At 40.7% G+C, this 18,868-nt stretch overlaps 1 protein-coding gene across 1 annotated transcript; it reads right to left on the bottom strand.

Moving 5' to 3' along the window:
- Window positions 1–8,028: 8,028 nt before the first annotated feature.
- LOC109260009 (olfactory receptor 52H1) lies at window positions 8,029–8,976 on the bottom strand. The gene has a single exon (XM_019437996.2). The coding sequence runs from the start codon at window positions 8,974–8,976 to the stop codon at window positions 8,029–8,031; it is 948 nt and encodes a 315-aa protein (XP_019293541.2).
- Between the last annotated feature and the right edge of the window lie 9,892 nt (window positions 8,977–18,868).

The raw sequence follows: 18,868 nt of genomic DNA, 5'->3' as shown, positions 1-18,868 counted from the left end.
AAGCCTTTATCTCTTTTACCTATAGTAGGGATAAAGAATAAATGTGTCTCTTTTACAGGTATTTTTTAAGGATAAATAAAATAACATGTAAAGCAATTCTGGGACTTCCGGGAAGATAGCAGACTAGGAGGATCCTGAACTCACCTCATCCCATGAATATGCCAAATAACACTCACATCAGGGTTACGAACCCACAACATGGCCCAAAGACCAGCAGAACGGGCTCTCCACAGATAATCATAGAGAAGAGGCCACATCAAAAACAGTTTTTGATCTAAAGTATATGAATTGAATTGTGAAATGATGTTTTCACCTAAAAAGCAATGAAAAGTTTTAAAAACATGGATAAAACAATTCTGCCTGAAACACAGTGCATCCCCAAAGCATGTTAGATAGAATAATCATTATTACTTTTAGCACTTATAATTTTCCTTGAGCCCATTCCTGTTGCGTTCCTTTCCTCTGCCTTTCTACTTCTCAATTTCAAAACCTGATCAATCATGCATTAATATATGTTACAAAAACAAAAAGATGAGATGGGAACTGAACTAAAGAGTGTTGAAAACACAGGAGTGCTGAACTTGGAAAAAACTATGGCTTGAAGATAGGCTGAGAGTATAAGATTAGAACTGATGAGGGGCACCTGGTTGGCTCAGTCAACCATCCAACTTCACTTCAGGTCATGATCTCATGGTTCGTGAGTTCGAGCCCCATATTGGGTTCTGCTGTGAGCATGGACCCCTGTTTGGGACCCAATCTCCCTCTCTCTCTGCCCCTCCTCTGCTCTCTCTCTCTCAAAAATAAAAAAACAGTTAAAAAAGAATTGATCAGAAAGAGAAAGAACTTCCTTTGCCAATGGAGCCAAGAAAAGAAAGTTGAACACAAGACTGCTTCCACAGAAAATAGAATGTGGTGATGCTGTCCTCTAATCCCTACTCCTGGTCCCCAGCCCACACCTTCCACATTTTTCTGACCCAGAAAGGGTGAGAAGGGGGTGCTGATACCTCACCCTCAGTTCTGAAACTTAACGGCCACGGTGGCCTCTGCCTCATGCTCTCCTTTGCACCCCGAAGTTGTTCTCTGAAAAAGAGTCTGAACCACCTATTTCCGTCAGGACAGAGAGGCTTCTCAGACCATCCCATGGGGATGGGCAATTTAGCAGCACCTTCAGTGCTTGGCTCACTGTGGGATAAATCCAGGTAGGGCACAGGGAGGAGAACTTTTCAGGAGCCCCCACACCCTGTCTAGGGGGTGCCTGATCTCGGCTGATGAATTCCTGCTGCTGAGGGGTCGGGAGCTCTCACCTCTCTGCTGCGGAGGTGCGATTAGAGACGAGGAAGGGCATCCAGCCTCCACGTACCCAGTGCTGCTTCAGTCCCTACTGCTCCAGCTGGTCCATTCAGGTGTCAGTGCACTGGTGACCTGGGAGACTCCACAGGTGCTCCCGGGGCAAACCTGGGGGAGAGCAGGGATGGGTGGGAAGGACTTATGGGTCGCTTCTCGGGGCCCTCGGGAGGGCTTGGACCCTGCATCCCTCATGGGGGATTGAGAAGCTGCTGGTCACAGCTGTGCACTGTTAATGAGGAATTAGCAGCGGTCTGCAGTCCTGTCTGCCGACTTTCCTGGTCCCAGGTCTCTATACCTGATGGGCTCAGGACCCAGGAGAGGAAGAGACCAGGCAGGACCACTGGAAGGGGCACAGAGAACTCAGATGGAGACGTGCCTCACCACACACAAATAACACACCCGAGTGCCACCCAGACATGGAGAGTCATCGTCACTTGGCATCATTTCTGTCTCCAAGCTCTATAAACAGACAAAGAAGTGTGATGGGAAGAGCCTAGGCTGTTTCAACACTTGCTGACAAACTCAACTATTTCTGAAGTGTTATAAAACTATGAAGGATACAATGTCAACAAATGTAGTTTAGGGTTTATGTGTGGTGTAGAAGTATGTTCTGATTGAAGAGTAATAGGAAAAAATAAACACTGCCGTAGCTAACAAGATTATGGAGTTTACATCAGAGCATAAATCAAAAGACTTGGTATAAAAAATAAGTTAGCTAAGCTGAATAATGTGATTAGTACTATAACAAGAATCTGGAATTGTGTGAAAGTTAATGTGTTAAATTCAAGATGATTCTCTTTGTTGTGTAATACCCCAGAAACTGATCAAAAATAAAAAGTACTGCCTGATGTAGAGTAATAATTATTATGGAGAAAAGTTCTACTGAGATGCTTGAGCTACGGAATGAACTTTTAGAGTTTGTTCAAAATAGGAAACATTGTTTGTCTCAGTTCCTAAGGCTATGAATGGGCCAGCCAGATTTTCTTATTTGACTAACTTAGGAATTGTTAATATGCTGAATGCTTACAAACCATGTATTTTTCACTAGGGAATGAGTTTTAGAGGTAAATATAGAAGTTTGGAAGAACAAAGTTTCTACAGAATGTTATGACATATTTCATAAAATAATCTTCATTAAAATGAGTGAAGGGCTATATTAGACATCAGGAAAAAATTAATCACTGAACAGCATACAAATTTAATAGAATGTGTTGAATTTCATTTTCCATTGAACAAAATCAACATCAAGGAAATTCAAGAATCCTGACTCCATTTCTTTCATTGAAGGATCATTTGAATTTAATGTAAGTGTCTAGCATAAATTGTTGGAAGTGGTTACTAAAGAAGCATAGAAGGTAAATAATGGAAATACAACATTGTTTGCTTAAGTTTAAACAAAAGACAGAAACAAATGTCCTTAAAATAATGAAATGATTTCCTTAAATAGTGGCCCTTAATTTCATGCCTCTTATCATTGTTAATAGACCATTTGGAGACAGGTTTCCTGACTACTAACAGTAAAAAAGCAATACCTAAGCAAACAATACACACAAAAAAATGGTTTAATCATAAATTATTGCCTACACGTAGCATTGACATCAAGCCAAACTATGTTAGAAAAATTAACCAGAAAGATGCAAACTCATTTGATACGGTAACATTTTAAATATGATATGCACAGCATGGCATTGCTTCAAAAGGTATAGATAGGCTTTTAATACAAGGTTTTCAGTATTCTATTCGTAACTTTTTGTTTAACTATAATCACAGAATGACAAAATTTCATGATGTAATATAAGTTCTCTATAGTAAACACCAATATGCACACTTTCAAGATACAGTGTGCACATTTCTGCAGTCTTCCATTTGTTTCCTGAATTTGGTATAGTAATCCTTGTTATAATATATTTTATGGCTTTCAACACAATAACAGAGATGAGACTTCCATGTTCTATGATTATTTAAAATTTTACTTTTCGACAAATTTACTTTATTTTACAAAAACCTTATTCTACAGATTTGGGAATTGGAAAATGTGGTCCTTCCTTATTGATAGTTTGAGAGGAGCTTTTCTAGAGGCCTCTCTCTATATGTCTACATAAAAGTATGTCCACCTTAGTGATTCAATGGTTTTCTTCAGCAGAAAAATGAGACATGGTAATTGTTTGGTAGATCTTGACTCATCCTAAGGTATGCCCTCCCAAGTTTACACTTGAAAATAACATAGTAGAAAGTAAACCTGAATACACACTCATATCACATTTTTGAATTTGACACAACCAGAAATAATGCTCACATTAGTATGTCAATTTGTCTAACTCCTATGACTATCTCTCAATTAGTTTGCAAGAAGAAATAAAGAATGTGTGGCAAATTATTCACTTTCAATGCCAACAATAGCATCAAGCTATGAGATAGTTCATAAACCTCATCTACTGACATTCCAACCAGCTTCTTACATCCACAGAAGATGAGTTTATTAGTCCCCCTATTCTCACTGACCAACATCTGCAACCTCTCTGAGCAATGCCATCATCACTATGGATGATTCCTCCATTAAACTAGATTTGCAGATTTTTGAAACGCATGAATTCCCACTTAGGCTCATGCGATCCCCTCTAGCTGTCAGGTGCTGTTCCCCTTTTTCTTGAGGTTCAGTATCTTTGTGTTCCTCTAGACCATCACAGAAATGAACTTTGCCAGGAAGCTTTCCTTGCATCATAGGAATGATTGAACATGCTTCCTCTGTGTTTCTTTAACACCCTAGGCCATTCATCACAACACATAAGATCAGCTGAGCAAAGCATCTATGTAGGTTACCTACTCCTTTTGCCAGCCTAGAAGCTTTATGATTGTAAACAGCAGTGGGTAATACTTGCTACATGTCAGTGCTGGCAGTTTGTATGCATTTTATTTCCTACACGGTTAATTCATGAATGTTACCGAACTGAAATTATGACAGAAAAATTCGTTGTACATTTACTTGAATAATATAGGTTCAAAATGGCAGGTACAAGACTTAAACCCCTCCAACTGCCCCCTTACTTCTTTTTTAATGTTCATGTATTTTGGGGAGACAGAGAGACAAAGCACAAGAGCAGGAGGGGCAGAGCAAGAGGGAGACACAGAATTTGAAGCAGGCTCCAAGCCAGCAGCACAGAGCCCGACAGGGGGCTCAAACCCACTAAGGAAGCGTAGGATCATGACCTCGGCTAAAGTCGGGCACCTAACCGACTGAGCTACCCAGGTGCCCCGACTGCCCCCTTACTTCTAAAATAGACATTGTAAATCTGTTCCATTCCTCATTTTTATAAAGCCTACATTATACTTCTGAACACAGTAACTACATTTAGTTGTCATTGGCTTAATATATAAAACATATCTACACAGTCAGGTCTAGGTACACTGTGCAAGTAGCCGGCTAAGGTAAAGCCCAATGGGATAAAATCACAAACACCTAAAGAATGCTGACATGTGGGATGTCTGGAAGAGAGGGTTTAGAGACACATCCATGAACCCATAAATTTGTAGAATACAGCTAGCTCTAAATTCCGAAGATGGGAAAGCAAAACAGTTCAATTCCTTACTGTTATGGTTTTAATCCCATATCTAACACCGGGGATGAGGAATTTACAAAAAGAAAGACATACAGGATAAGACAATTTATGGGTGAGAAAATTACCTGCTGATATTTGTATAATTATTCTCTTTAATTGTTTTTTAATTTGAGAGAGGGAGAACAGAAGAGGGACAAAGGGAGCAAGAGAGAGAACGCTAAGCAGGTTCCACACTCAGCATGGAGCCCAACACAGGGCTCCTTCCCATGACTGCAGGGATCATGACCTGAGCCAAAATTGAGAGGTGGGTGCTCAACTGACTAAGCAACCCACATGCCCCTAATTATTCTCTTTTAAATCAACCAGAACACATAATTTCATTCATGGTCTGACACGGGAACAGAATGTTTTCAGACAGTGCCACCAGTGAGTTATGGGCAGCTGGGACAGCAGATTTGACCTTGAGGCAGACAAACACCAGATTTAACCTGTTTTCTCCTCCCATAAGCAGTACAGTGGAGGGAGGATTTTAAATGGAACTAGAGGGTATTATGCTAAGCAAAATTAGTCAGTCAGAGAAAGACAAGTATCATATAACTCCACTCAAATGAGGACTTTAAGATACAAAACAGATGAACATAAGGGAAGGGAAGCAAAAATAATATAGAAACAGGGAGGGGAACAAAATAAAAAAGACTTTTAAATATGGAGAACAAACAGAGGGTTGCTGGAGGGGTTGCGGGAGGGGGGATTGGCTAAATGGGTAAGGGGCGTTAAGGAATCTACTCCTGAAATCATTGTTACACTATATGCTAACTAACTTGGATGTAAATTTTAAAAATAAATTAAGTTTAACAAATAAAATAAATATATGAAATAAATTTAAAAAATAAATGTCAGTGATGAACTCAGAGTTGAACATGCTGCTGAGATTCCCCTTCCAGATGAGAATGGCAGTGGTAATTAGTGAAATACTAAGCCAGTAGCTAACATTAGATTAGTATTTTACAATCTGCAAAGCATGAGATGTACATTATTTGTTGAATCGTAACACCGAGCCTATGAAGTGGGAAAGCAGACACTGAGATTCCTCAGGAAGATCATGTATGAACACTAGGACACAGAGTTACCAGAAAAGAGACCATAATTCATAAAAATAAATTAACTCTTCTGGGGAAGAATGGTAGAAACATAATAACAGATAACTGGGCCAAAGATAGAGGGTGGGAAGAAAGTACAGGAGGCAGAGCAGGACGCAATCTCTTCATTTTCAGGTTTTTCTAGGTCATAAAGCTTTCATGGGAGTGATTTGTGTGTGCTGGTGAATAACCACTGGTGTGAAATCCTACCAGGATGAAATGATTACGTACTTCGAAATTAGCTCAGAATTTCTTTCTTTACTTTTCCTTCAGTAAGCTTTTAGAAATAGCAGCTCTTGGCTAATCCATGTTCTCAGCAGAATGGAAATAATCAGAAGAGAGTAAGAAATCATCTCTTCAGGGCATTTCTAGCAGCTGGCACAGAAAGCAGGCTCCTCCCTTAGAAGGATGTGGCTTGATTTATGACAAGAGGCTTCACAGAAACAAGAAAAATGGGCTCTGATACTCCTACTCATGTTTTCTTTTTTACGAGAGTGAGGTTGTGTCAAGTGGGGAAAACTCTGAACTGGGGGTTGGCAGAGTCTAGTGTAGCTCCACATTGATGACCGCCCCGCTGTGTGCCTTGGAAAAGTCACGTTCACTCTGCTGGCATCAGTTTCCTCCTCCTACAATGAGGTTCCGATGATTCCAGCCCCACAGGACCCGGCCACGCTCCCCCCTCCTCCCTGCTCCTGCATCCCCGCCTCGCTCTGCTCCAGACACGCTGGCCTCTGCTCTGTGCACAGTCATGTCACACTGTGTCCTGCCCCAGGGCCTTTGCCTTTGCGGTCCTCGCTGCCCTGTCCTCCTCGTCCACTTGTAGTGCATCACTGTATTCGCTGCATTTTTCCATCGGTTACATCCCTCTTTGAAGGTGTAGAACTTGTTCTCTCGTTTCTCGTGTGTCACTCTCCTGAGAATATAAGCTCCACAAGATCAGGGCGGAGTCTTTGTATCGTTAACCTTCATTTCCTGAATGCTTAGAACCGTGTTGCAATCCAGTGGGTACCCAACAAATAATTCCAAATCGGCGGATAATGGTCAAAAGAAGAAAAAAGATTTATTGTAAGAACTCTAGATCTTTTTTTGAACACGGCAGTGTTGTCTCTAATCTAATCCTGTGGAATTAGATGCATCTTGCCATGTATGCGTCAATTTCTTGTAGATTTTCTCTCCTCATCCCCCTTCACTGCACTGATGTGTCTTGTAATTGATTCTCTCTTCCAGTCCAGGAAACACACTCTGTCGATAAAAGTCCCACAGGGACTTAAACATCTACTACGCTATGTCACTGAACTGGCTTGAGGTCTCCTGGCACATCTCTGCGGCTCACTTTCTCAGTGTCTTGGAGCCTAAAAGCTCCTCTCTTCTGCCAGCACTGGAGCTAGAATGCAGGTGTTGAGAAATACATGCTCTCTCCTCCCTGTCACAACACTGCTGGTTGATCGTGCTGCTCCGAGCTCTGGTAATGAATGATTTCATGTGTGTGTCTGTTGGGGGTAGAGGGAATATAAAGTGAATGGCAGAAGCACATGATGAACACTAGTGAGAACTGAATATTATCATAAATGTCCTAAATCCTCTACCAATCCCCTCAATAATGAATTATTTGTTGATATTTTCACTTTTAGTCTCACTTCCTCAGGGTCTCTGTTGTGCATAACACACTTTTCTCTCTCCAGAGTCAAATGTCAATTTCCAAATTTGTATTCCTTTGTCCATTTACGCTAAGTCAGCTCTCTGTTTTCACCTCTTCTTACTGATCATATCCTATACAACTTCATATTCCAGAAGCAAACACACCATCAAGGATTTTTTTATATATAGAATAATGAAAGTCCTTTAAAGAGACCACACCATTTTCCTTGTATGCAAAAGCACCTGCAGGCAGTTCTCACTTCAATTAGAAGTAGCCCTTTTCTCAGTCTTGCTACATTAATAACCCCTATACAATGATATCTGCTTTTCCATAGCACGTTGAAACATCATTCCGTAGCCTTGGTGGAAAACAAAAGTATGACCTTATCTCTGATCTGCTTGGTCTTCACTCCATAGACAATGGGGTTGAGTGCAGGGGGAATAACTATGTAGAGGTTGGCAAACAGGATGTGGAAAGTGAGAGAGACATTGTGCCCAAAGCGATGCGCAAGGATGGAGAAAAAGGCGGGTGTATAAAACATGAGGATGACACAGACATGGGAACCACACGTGCCAAGGGCTTTGTGGCGGGCATCCCGGGAGGGGAGGCGGAAGATGGCACGGAGGATGAGGCTGTAAGAAACGGCAATGAGAATCACATCTGAGATGACCGTCATGATGGGGACACCAAAGCCATACCAGATGTTGACGGAGATGTCAGCACAGGCGAGCCGGGCAACACCTATGTGCTCACAGTATGTGTGCGGTATGATGCGTGTCCTGCAGAAAGGCAGGCGTGTGAGCAAGAATACATCTGGCAGGATAATGCAGAAGCTTCGAAAGGAGATGCCCACTGCAATCTTGATGATGGTCCTGGGAGTCAGAATTGTGGTGTACCTCAGGGGAGAGCAGATGGCCACGTAGCGGTCAAATGCCATGGCCATCAGGATGGCTGAATCCAGGACAAAACTATAGTGGAGGAAGAACATTTGTGTAAGACACCCTGGGAATGTGATTTCTCGAGCCCTGAGCCAAAAGATACTGAGTGTCCTGGGAACACCAGCTGTGGACAGGACGAGGTCACTCACGGCCAGCATGGCGAGAAAGGAAAACATGGGTTCGTGAAGGCTACGCTCCACCGCGATGAGGTAGAGAAGGATGCAGTTTCCCACCACGGCCACAATGTAGATGATACAGAAGGGAATCCCAATCCACACATGGCATTGCTCCAGGCCTGGGATCCCCACCAGAATGAAGGGTCCTGGGTTGTAATTGCTCAGGTTGAAAGTGACCATCGTCGAACACGGTGACACAGGCCCCAGGTCCTGAGGACAGAGGGTAGTAGAGAGTAGTTAGGGTCATGTGAGTCACTCTCACTTCCAACCACTCATGACTATTGACTCCTAAAGATAAGATGATTTATCATTCAACTGGGACACCTTTGAAGTGAAAATAGGTTGATATTAAAACGACTGCAGGTAACTTGCATAATCCTGGGTTGTCTCAGATATATTGAGATAGATAGTCATACTACCTAACGAGAATATGTTCATTCATCTGGCCACCTTTGCCCTGTACACAACTCCTCCAAGCAGCTTTCCAGATGGGCTGCAATCACTCTTCTCATTTTATGGTACGCTACTGATACAAGTTTAAAATTACAGCACATACTTTTTCCAGGTGGAAATAGTTTCTGTGAATTCACAGACATTATTGTTTGCTTGGTCTTGACAAGACCTTGACAAGATCTGCTTGCTCTGTCATGTGGAATTTCAAAATTTGTCCCAGGATACTTGCTTGCTCTTTCAAGGATCTGTGATGACCATGACTCTCAGATTTATGAGGTCAACACCCCTTCATGGCGATCCAAAAATATAGTCAATTCAGCAAACACAAATTGAGTTCCTACTCTACACTGGATAATACATATAACAAATAAAAATTAGCAAAGTTCCATCTAGTGAAGTTCTTGGGTCCTTACTCCTCTCCTCCCCCCACACACACAAAAAACTCATTTTCAAGTACCCCTTAGCTATACAGCTGTATAACATCCTAACATTTGAACTAATAACACTCCAAGTTGAGATTTCTGTCCAGAAGACAAGTGTGTCCTCATAAACTCATATCCTATTGGATATAAACATAGGCCCCTCGAGATACATTGTCTCAGATAACACACAATTTATATTTATGATCTCAAATATTCCCTGATCTATACTTACATTCTCTCATACATTTCACCATAATAGATTCACCTACCTATACTCCTACAAGATACACTCCCCCTAGCACCTTGCTCTCTGTGTCACACATACTCACACAGACCTTACACATATGCATACACCATACACATCATACACAAGGCGCACATCATACAAACACATGGCGAGAAAAATATAAACAACATATTTCACAAATGAATTATGGAACGGCTAGTTGCCATGTATGTTTTTACTTGCAAAGCTGCTCTTTCAAAGACTAGTTTCCTCACCTTCTTCCTCCTCCAGTGATGTCAGTACATAGGAAGTTACTTATAATCTACACATAACCAACCATAGAGCAAGGCCAAGCACTCCCAGGAGCAGCACTGGGAGAGGAAGATGGTGATGTTCCTACACCTACGATTCCTGGACTTACAAGGCCAAGCTCATGTTCAGCCTTGTGCCAACCCCCACGTTTTAGCTCATTCTAAGGCCCAGCTTGTCAGACTTACTTTTATCACTCTTCTGCTTTTGGTAAAGGGAAACAAAATACTCTCTTATTTTCTTTCTGAACCTCCCATTTCTATCAGTAAAAAGGTGTAAAAACACTTTTCTTGGAGCAACAGAACCCTCTTCCATAGCATCTCCTTTATATTAGATTCTGGGCTCTGGGAACACATCCACTGTTCAAAGGTGGCCACAGTCCAGCTCCCTTTTGCTGAGTATTCCTGCTCTCCAGCTGAGTGACCTTCATCTGGTTCTTAAGCACGGAGGGCACCTAGTCACCACCTGTCACCAACAGGAGAGAGCTGATTAGGTTGTTCAGGCTTCTTGTGAAAAGTTCCATCCATGTGCTGGTCACGTCCTAGAACAAAACCCACATCAGGTCCTTGAAACCCGCACTTGGAATTGCTTCTCTCCCAGCTCCTGTGAGGTCGTCCTTTATTCACACCTATGCGAGGAGGGATCTTCTCTAGTTTTTGTGTGTCATGCACTCAGACACAACGCATCTTCATACAGTCATCCAAGCATCTACAAACACACATACGGACACACATGGGGCGAGTGAACTCTGAGGCTTGTCATTCTAAGGTCAGATGAATCTGGAATGTGGGGCAATCTATGAAACAGTTCGGTCAGTTCACCAAGTCAGTGCCACCAATAGAGTACAGGGAACATAGATGTTAAAATTACTTTTCTAGATTAAATGAATTTAAGAAAGTGAAAAAAGAAATTCTTGATTGGATTCTATTGAAACAAATCAGTAATGGAATATGATGTATAATTGTGGGAATTTAAATAAGACTCAGGTAATGGATGATATAAAATGTAAGTACTCATTTTATTAAATTTTGTGTGTATAGCATTATGGTAGATAAGCGCATACACACACACACACACACACACACACACACACACACACACAGATGCCACAGTATCTTAATAAAGTACGGGCCATAAGGATATGCTATGGAGTCAGATGGATGAGCACTTTCGTCCCAGATCCATATTTATTGTCAACCTGTGTGGACATACCTGAACGATAATCCTTAGGTCCCACATTTTTCAAAAGAGCCTAATATCTATAATTCTCATTTATTATAAGGACAAATAATAGATCATATTTGATATCGCCTGTATCGTCAGATGACAGAGACAGACAGATGCATATACTAACCAGAGTATCCCCAGCACACACACACACACACACACACACACACACACACACACACATCTGCACACTTATCCCACGTTTTAGGTGAGGACAGTGAGTCCTTGTCACATGTCGGACCCAGAAGTTTGCTGATCTCAGTTACTTGACCATGCTTAACCCAGGTGTGTGACTGTGCATCCGTTCAAATCTTTTGTGGTCCCTTAAATGGAGTATCTGTGCGAGTCTTGTGACCATGACTTGGACTTCTAAGTGGAAATCACTCCAGAAAGGAAGTGACAGTCTCAGTGCGTGTCTCCTAGAAATGGAGCCCTGAGCATTCACCCAACCCTTCTTTCTGGCCAATCCTGGTCCAGGCCCCACACCACAAACAGCCAACACTCACCTATTCATGGAGATTGGGCCAGACCAGAAGAAGAAAGGTCATACTGAGAGATAGCCAGAAACTGCAGGAGGAGCAAACACACCAAACAAAGAAAAAAATGGACGGGAAAGCCCGGGACTGGTGGACAGGTAGATTCCCTGCCCATTTATTATTTCTGGCTGATGTTCAATGGGGGGGAGGAAGAGGTAAATAGGGCCTCAGGGACATCCTATCACTCTCAAGGGGAGAATGGAGAAGTTCATGTTAACCCTGCCCATGCCTGGCAGTTCCTATTGCCTACAGTTGTTTATTTTTATGTTTTGCATCACACGTGAGCCCGTATGCCTACTGGACATGGCTGTGCACGTGCCCACCTGACACATCTCCTCAGGTTCCAGCTCATGTCCTTGCCTCTGTGGTAAATGGCTTGTACGACGCACTTAATGTGTGCAAGAAGGTGATAATACAGTACCTACCTCTCGAGATTCTAGAAGGGTGACCAACTAGATAGAACAGTGCTTGTGAAAATGCCTAACACAGCGCGGGCTCACCGAGCCCTTGTTAAACTGCTCACATGGCCCATGTCAAGATGCTCTACTGCCTTCAAAGTGGGGCCCCAGCATCTGCCTTCATAGGCTCCACAGTGGATCTCTGTGCCTTGTTTTCCCCTGGGGGCCCAATGCATATGTGGATGTGAGCATTACAACCGGAAAACAAGAAAGTGGGTTGGCACTGCCTCTACGGAGGCAGAGGAGAGCAGATCCTGGACGCTATTTCCTTTGATGGCCAAAGTCAGTATGTTGCCCTTGCCAATCCAGTGGCTGCTGTTTTGCAATATCTTTGCCTGAACATCCCATTTTTATTTGAAATCCGTCACATCCTGAACTGCATCCACTCCCCACCCTAGTCCTGCTCTCAGTGCTCCCAGGATCAGCAAATGTCACTTTACTGCTCATGAGGATTGAAGTTTCTTATAAAAATGTGCTGCTGAGCCCTTTTAAAATGCCCTCAAGCCATTCCCTTCTCTGTCTCATTGTCCAGCTACCTTCACTTCTTACCTACATCACTCTCATGGCTTCCTAAAGGATCAGCGTATTTCCTTGTGTCTCCCTCCTGCCTCTCCCCTCTGCACACTGCTCCTCCTACCTTGTGTATCTGATCATGTCCTCCCTTCGCTTCAATCCTGTTCTGTTCTCATCTCTGAGTCCTAGCACCTGCTACTTCCAGTGGTTTTGTCAGTCTTCATCCTTATTTTCCTCTTATCTTTACGTTTTCCTTAATGGGACTCAACCCCAGTTGAAACACTAATATAATTTTTATTGGTAAAAACCAATATGAACAATAAAGTACAATCTTGTGGGAAGACTACCAGATATGCCCACCGACACTCTTGGTGGCTTGGAGCCCAGGTCTGTTTAGACCTGACAGGCACTTATCCCTCAGATCAGCAGCCAGGTCACTGTCCCTGGGACGGCACAGCCAGAGTCTCTGTCTCTATGCTTGCACAGATATTGGTCAATAACCCTGAGTAGTGGACCCCAAATTGACAATTGTTGGTCTTTGTCTCATCCACAGGCATATTTTCTTCTGGTTGGACACACTGTACAAAACTTTCATTTGTTCCAACGGTTATCGTTTTAAATCCTGTATCGCAAGACTGTTGAAAATAACGGACAAATGCACAATGGTGTTTTGTTTGATGTACTAGAAGTGGAAGTTCCTTGGCCAATATTTTACAGGAAGAGGAGATATGTTTAAGTCATATAAGTGTACAATCCTTACCTTTGGTATAATCTGTCCCCTTATGGAAACGTCTGCATTCCTTTGTTGATTATGTGGAGCAGAGCTGGTTATGGAAACTTGAATGAGTCTCATATGAACATCTGGTCCAATCAGAAGGTTATGTAGAACTTGCAGCTTAGTGTTGTCTAATAAAAATCATTGTCTCAGTTAATGATTTCTACTGGACTAAATAGGAATGTGCCCCGGTGCCCCTTCCCACTTTATTTATAATTTACATCCTAAAAAATTCAGTCACACCTCTCAGCCTTCACACTTCCTTAAATATCATCAAAAACTATTATTTTACACACAGATATTATGGTTCTATTCGCAAGATCGAAGGGTAGCACCTTAATGGACAACTGGCCCTCTGTCTAGGATGCCCCATAGGAGTCTTGACCCACTATTTCAAAATGGTATTTCCTACAATTCAATCACCACCATGTCTATAGCAGTATGCTTAACTTAAAATCATGTTACTTTTAAAAAAATGATTTAGTGGTGAAATGAGTAAGGAGGAATTTCCTTATGCCTATTTGAAATATTTTATTCACGCTAATTTTGGCCCCTATCAATTACTTGAACTGCTATTTCACTATTTTGCACAGAATGAAATCAGAGTTTTTTCATGTAGGCTGAGCAAAGCTTTTCTATTGTTTTGTTTCTAATTTGTGGTGAAATTGCCTTTCCTTCAGGCGGTTGAGGGGTTAAGTTTTTTCTTGATCAAAGAGGCTGCCCACCTCCTGAGGGTTAAAATGTATGTGAAAGGGTAGTAGAGTGACCACTGAATCCAGTGAGCCACCACGCCCCAAACTATCACAAACCCCGTAAAAAACAATAGATTTAGGAATAATGTTTTAAAATACAATTTGGACTTAGTTGCTGCCTTGATTAAAATTCCTATGACTTCCGGGGTGCCCAGGTGGCTCAGTTGGTTAAGTGTCTAACTCTTGATCTTGGTTTAGGTCTCATGGTTTGTGAGTTCAGGTCCCATGTTGGGCTCTGCAATAATGGCACAGATCCCGCTTGGGATTCTGTCTTTCCTTCTCCCTGTCCCTCCCTGCTCATGATCTCTCTCTCTCTCCTCTCTCTCAAAATCAGAAAACTTCAAAAAAAAATTATAAAATTCCTATGACTTCCCATTGTTCTTAGAATATTACACTCCTTAAAATGATCTGGGTTTTCCAATCTTCTGCAATATTACCATTTTGTATTCTGTCTATCTAACCCCTTCCCCCCAACATTAGATTCCAGTTCCTGTAATGCACAGAGACTTTTCAGCTCTGTGTCTTCTCATGTGCAACTTCCTTGCCTTTCTTCCTTCCTTCATTCCTTCCTTCTTTCCTTCCTTCCTTCCTTCCTCTCTCTTTCTTCCTTTCTAAATAAGCATCTTGCCATCTGTTCATCCATAAATTTTACTTTCTTATTTGTTTCAGATTTATTCAGGTATAAATGGCAAATAAAATTATATATATTAAAAGTGTACTAAGTGATGATTTCATATATATATATATATATATATATATATATATATATATATATAGTGAAATTTTACCACAATCAAGTTGGTTAACATGTCACGTAGTTGTGTGTGTGTGTGTGTGTGTGTGTGTGTGTATGCGTGTGTGTTTAGTGAGAACACTTATCATCTACTTTCTTAGTAAATTTCAAAGAAACAATACAGTATTATAAAGTATAGTCATTGTGCCTAATATTAGATCTCTAGAACTTATTCATCTTATAAGTGAAATTTTGGACCTTTTCTCCAACATCTTCTTGTGTTCCCCCAACCCAGCCCCCAGGAACAATCATTTTACTCTTTGTTTTTATGAGTTTGATTTTTTATTTTTAGATTCCACATACAAATGATACCACACAGCATTTGTCTTTCTCTATCTGGCTCATTTCACTTAGCATAATGCACTTCATCCATGTTGTTGCAAATGGCAAGATTTCATTCTTTCTCATGTCTAAATAATATTCCCTCGTATAAAATGTGATGTACATATATCTGTTCATACAAACATGGACACAAGTTCTTTCCATATTTTTTCTATTGTGAACAATGCTGCAATGAACATGGGAGTGCAGATAATTTCTTCAAGAGACAAATTTTGTTTTCTTCCAATATGTACTCAGATGTAAGATGGCTGAATGATATGAGAGTTTTACTTTTAATATTTTGAGGATCATTCATACTGTTTGCCATAATGGCTGTAACAATTTACATTCCTGCCAGCAGCATACTCCTTTTTCTCCACTTCCACACCAACATTTGTTATCGTCTTTTTGACATTAGCCATCCTAACAACTGTGAGATGATTTCAGACTATGGTTCTAATGTGCATTTCCATGACGATTAGTGATGTTGAGCACATTTTCATGTACCTGTTGCCCACCCAAATGTCTTCTTCCTTCTTACTCCATACATAAAAGTAAACTCAAAATGGATGAAAGACCTAAATGTAAGACAGGAAGCCATAAATAACCTCGAGAAGAAAGCAGGCAAAAACTGCCTTTGACCTTGGCCTCAGCAACTTCTTACTGAACATGTCTCCAGAGGCAAGGGAAACAAAAGCTAAATGAACTATTTGGACCTCATCAAGATAAAAAGCTTCTGCATGGCAAAGGAAACAATCAGCAAAACTAAAAGGTAACTGACAGAATGAGAGAAGATATTTGCAAATGACATATCAGATTAAGGGTTAGTACCCAAAATCTGTAAAGAATTTACCAAACTCAACACCCAAAAAACAAATAATCCAGTGAAGAAATGGGCAAAAGATATGAGAAGACACTTTCCAAAGAAGACATCCAGATTGCTAACAGACACATCAAAAAATGCTCAACATCACTCCTCATCAGGGAAATACAAATCAAAACCACAATGAGATATCACTTCATACCTGTCAGAATGGCTAACATGAACAACTCAGGCAACACAGGCAAGGATGCAGAGAAAGAAGAACACTTTTGCACTGCTGGTGGGAATGCAAACTGGTGCAGCCACTCTGGAAAACAGCATGGAGGTTCCTCAAAAAATTAAAAATAGAAATACCCTTACAACCCAGCAATTGCACTACTAGGTATTTACCCAAGGGATACAGGTGTGCTGTTGCGAAGGGGCACATGCACCGCAATGTTTATAGCAGTGCTATCAACAATAGCCAAAGTATGGAAAGTACCCAAATGTCCACCCACTGATGAATGGATAAAGATGTGGTATATACAATGTAGTATTACTCAGCAATCCAAAAGAATGAAATCTTGCCATTTGCAACAGCATGGATGGAACTAGAGGGTATTATGCTAAGCAAAATTAGAAAATACAAATATATGTCTTCATTCATATGAGAAATTTAAGACACAAAACAGATGAACATAAGAGAATGGAAGCAAAAATAATATAAAAGCAGGGAGAAGGACAAAATATAAGAGACTTAAACATAGAGTACCAACTGAAGGTTGCCAGAGGGGTTGTGGGCGGGGGAATGGACTAAATGGGCAAGGGGCATTAAGGAGGACCCTTGATGGGGTGAGTACTGGGTGTTATATGTAGGGGATAAATCACTGCATTCTGCTCCTTAAATCATTATTGCACTATATGCTAACTAACTTGGATAACTTTTTAAAAAATAATTTAAATAAATAAATAAACAAACAAGGAAAAAGTAGTAAATCGCAGAACGTACTACTCTTCAACAATTATGAATAAGCTAGACCAAGATGTACAGATAAAGTTTATAAGCCACTATTAAATGAAAAAGCAAGTTGCAGGACATATACAATTTTAAATAAACATAACATTAATGATAAGTTTAATAACATGCAAAGCAATATATGTTGTTTATGGATATATAAAAATATGAGTATGACATACCAATTTAGGATAGTAATTATCACTGGGAAGGAAGGAAGGGAATAAGATTAGGGAAGGTTAACACCCTTCAATTATATATGGTTTTTTTCCCCTTAACCTCAATGGTAGCACATGGGTATTTATTGTGTAATTCTCTATATTTCCGTATGCTTGAAATTTTAAAAACTAATAAAATCAAGATACTGATAAATTACAAACTTCAAAAAAATGTCTTCTTCTTTGAGGAAAAAAAGGTCTATTAGGGTCTTTTGCCCATTGTTTTAATCAGATTATTACTATTTTACCCTGGAGTGGTATGAATTCCTTACATATTTCAGAAATTAACGCCTTATCAGATGTATGGTTTGTAAATACCTGCCTTTTCTTTGTGTTTATGTTTCTTTTGCTGAGCAGCTTTTTAGTTTGTTGTAGTCCGACTTATTTTCTTTCTACTTGCTTTACCTGTGCTGTCGGTATCATATCCAAAAAAATCATTGCCAACAACATCGAAGAGCTATCCTCCCATGTTTTCCTGTAGGAGTTTTATAGTTCCAGGTCTTAAATTTAAGCCTTGATCCATTTCAAATAAAGCTTTGTGAGTGGTATAAGACCAGGGTCTAGTTTTATTCTTTTGCATGTAGATAAGCACTGTCCCCAACACCATTTCTTGAATAGACTATCCTTTCCATTTTTGGGTCTTTGTTAACAGTATATTCATGGGTTTATTTCTGGCCTCTGTATTCTGTTCCATTTATCTATATGTCTGTTTTTATACTGGTTTCATAGTGTTTTGATTGTTATAGCTTTGTAATACTGTTTGAAATCAGAAAATGTGATGCCCCCAGGTTTGTGCTTCTTTTTCAGCATGGCTTGGCTTGGCTTTTGCAATTCCATACAAATTTCAGGCTTATTTTTTCTACTTCTATAAACATGCCATTGGTATTTTTATATGGATTATATTGAATCTGTGGATTTTGGGGGGAATATGTACATTTTATTAATATGAATTCTCCCAGTCCGAACATGGGATACCTTTACACTTACTTGAGTCTTACTCAATTTCTCTGATTAAAGTCTTTCAATTTTCAGTGTACAGGTTTTTCACCTCCTCTGCCTGAATCCTCTGCCTCCTTCCCTCTCCCACCTGACTGGCTTTTTCTCATGATTCTCATCTTTGTTAGAGAAAATAACGCTTCTTTCAGGACGAGCTTTCTGCTCACCTGAGTGGAAGCTGGTTTCCTCTGATAGTCTGTCTTCAAGAGCACCGTTTTTAAATTTTTGTTGGTTTCTGTGTGTCCTAAAACCTAAC

Source organism: Panthera pardus, unplaced genomic scaffold (genome assembly GCF_024362965.1).
Source record: "Panthera pardus isolate Hobbes unplaced genomic scaffold, ASM2436296v1 HiC_scaffold_12, whole genome shotgun sequence".
Classification (NCBI taxonomy): Eukaryota; Metazoa; Chordata; class Mammalia; order Carnivora; family Felidae; genus Panthera; species Panthera pardus.
This window is presented reverse-complemented; position numbering and strand designations above follow the sequence as displayed.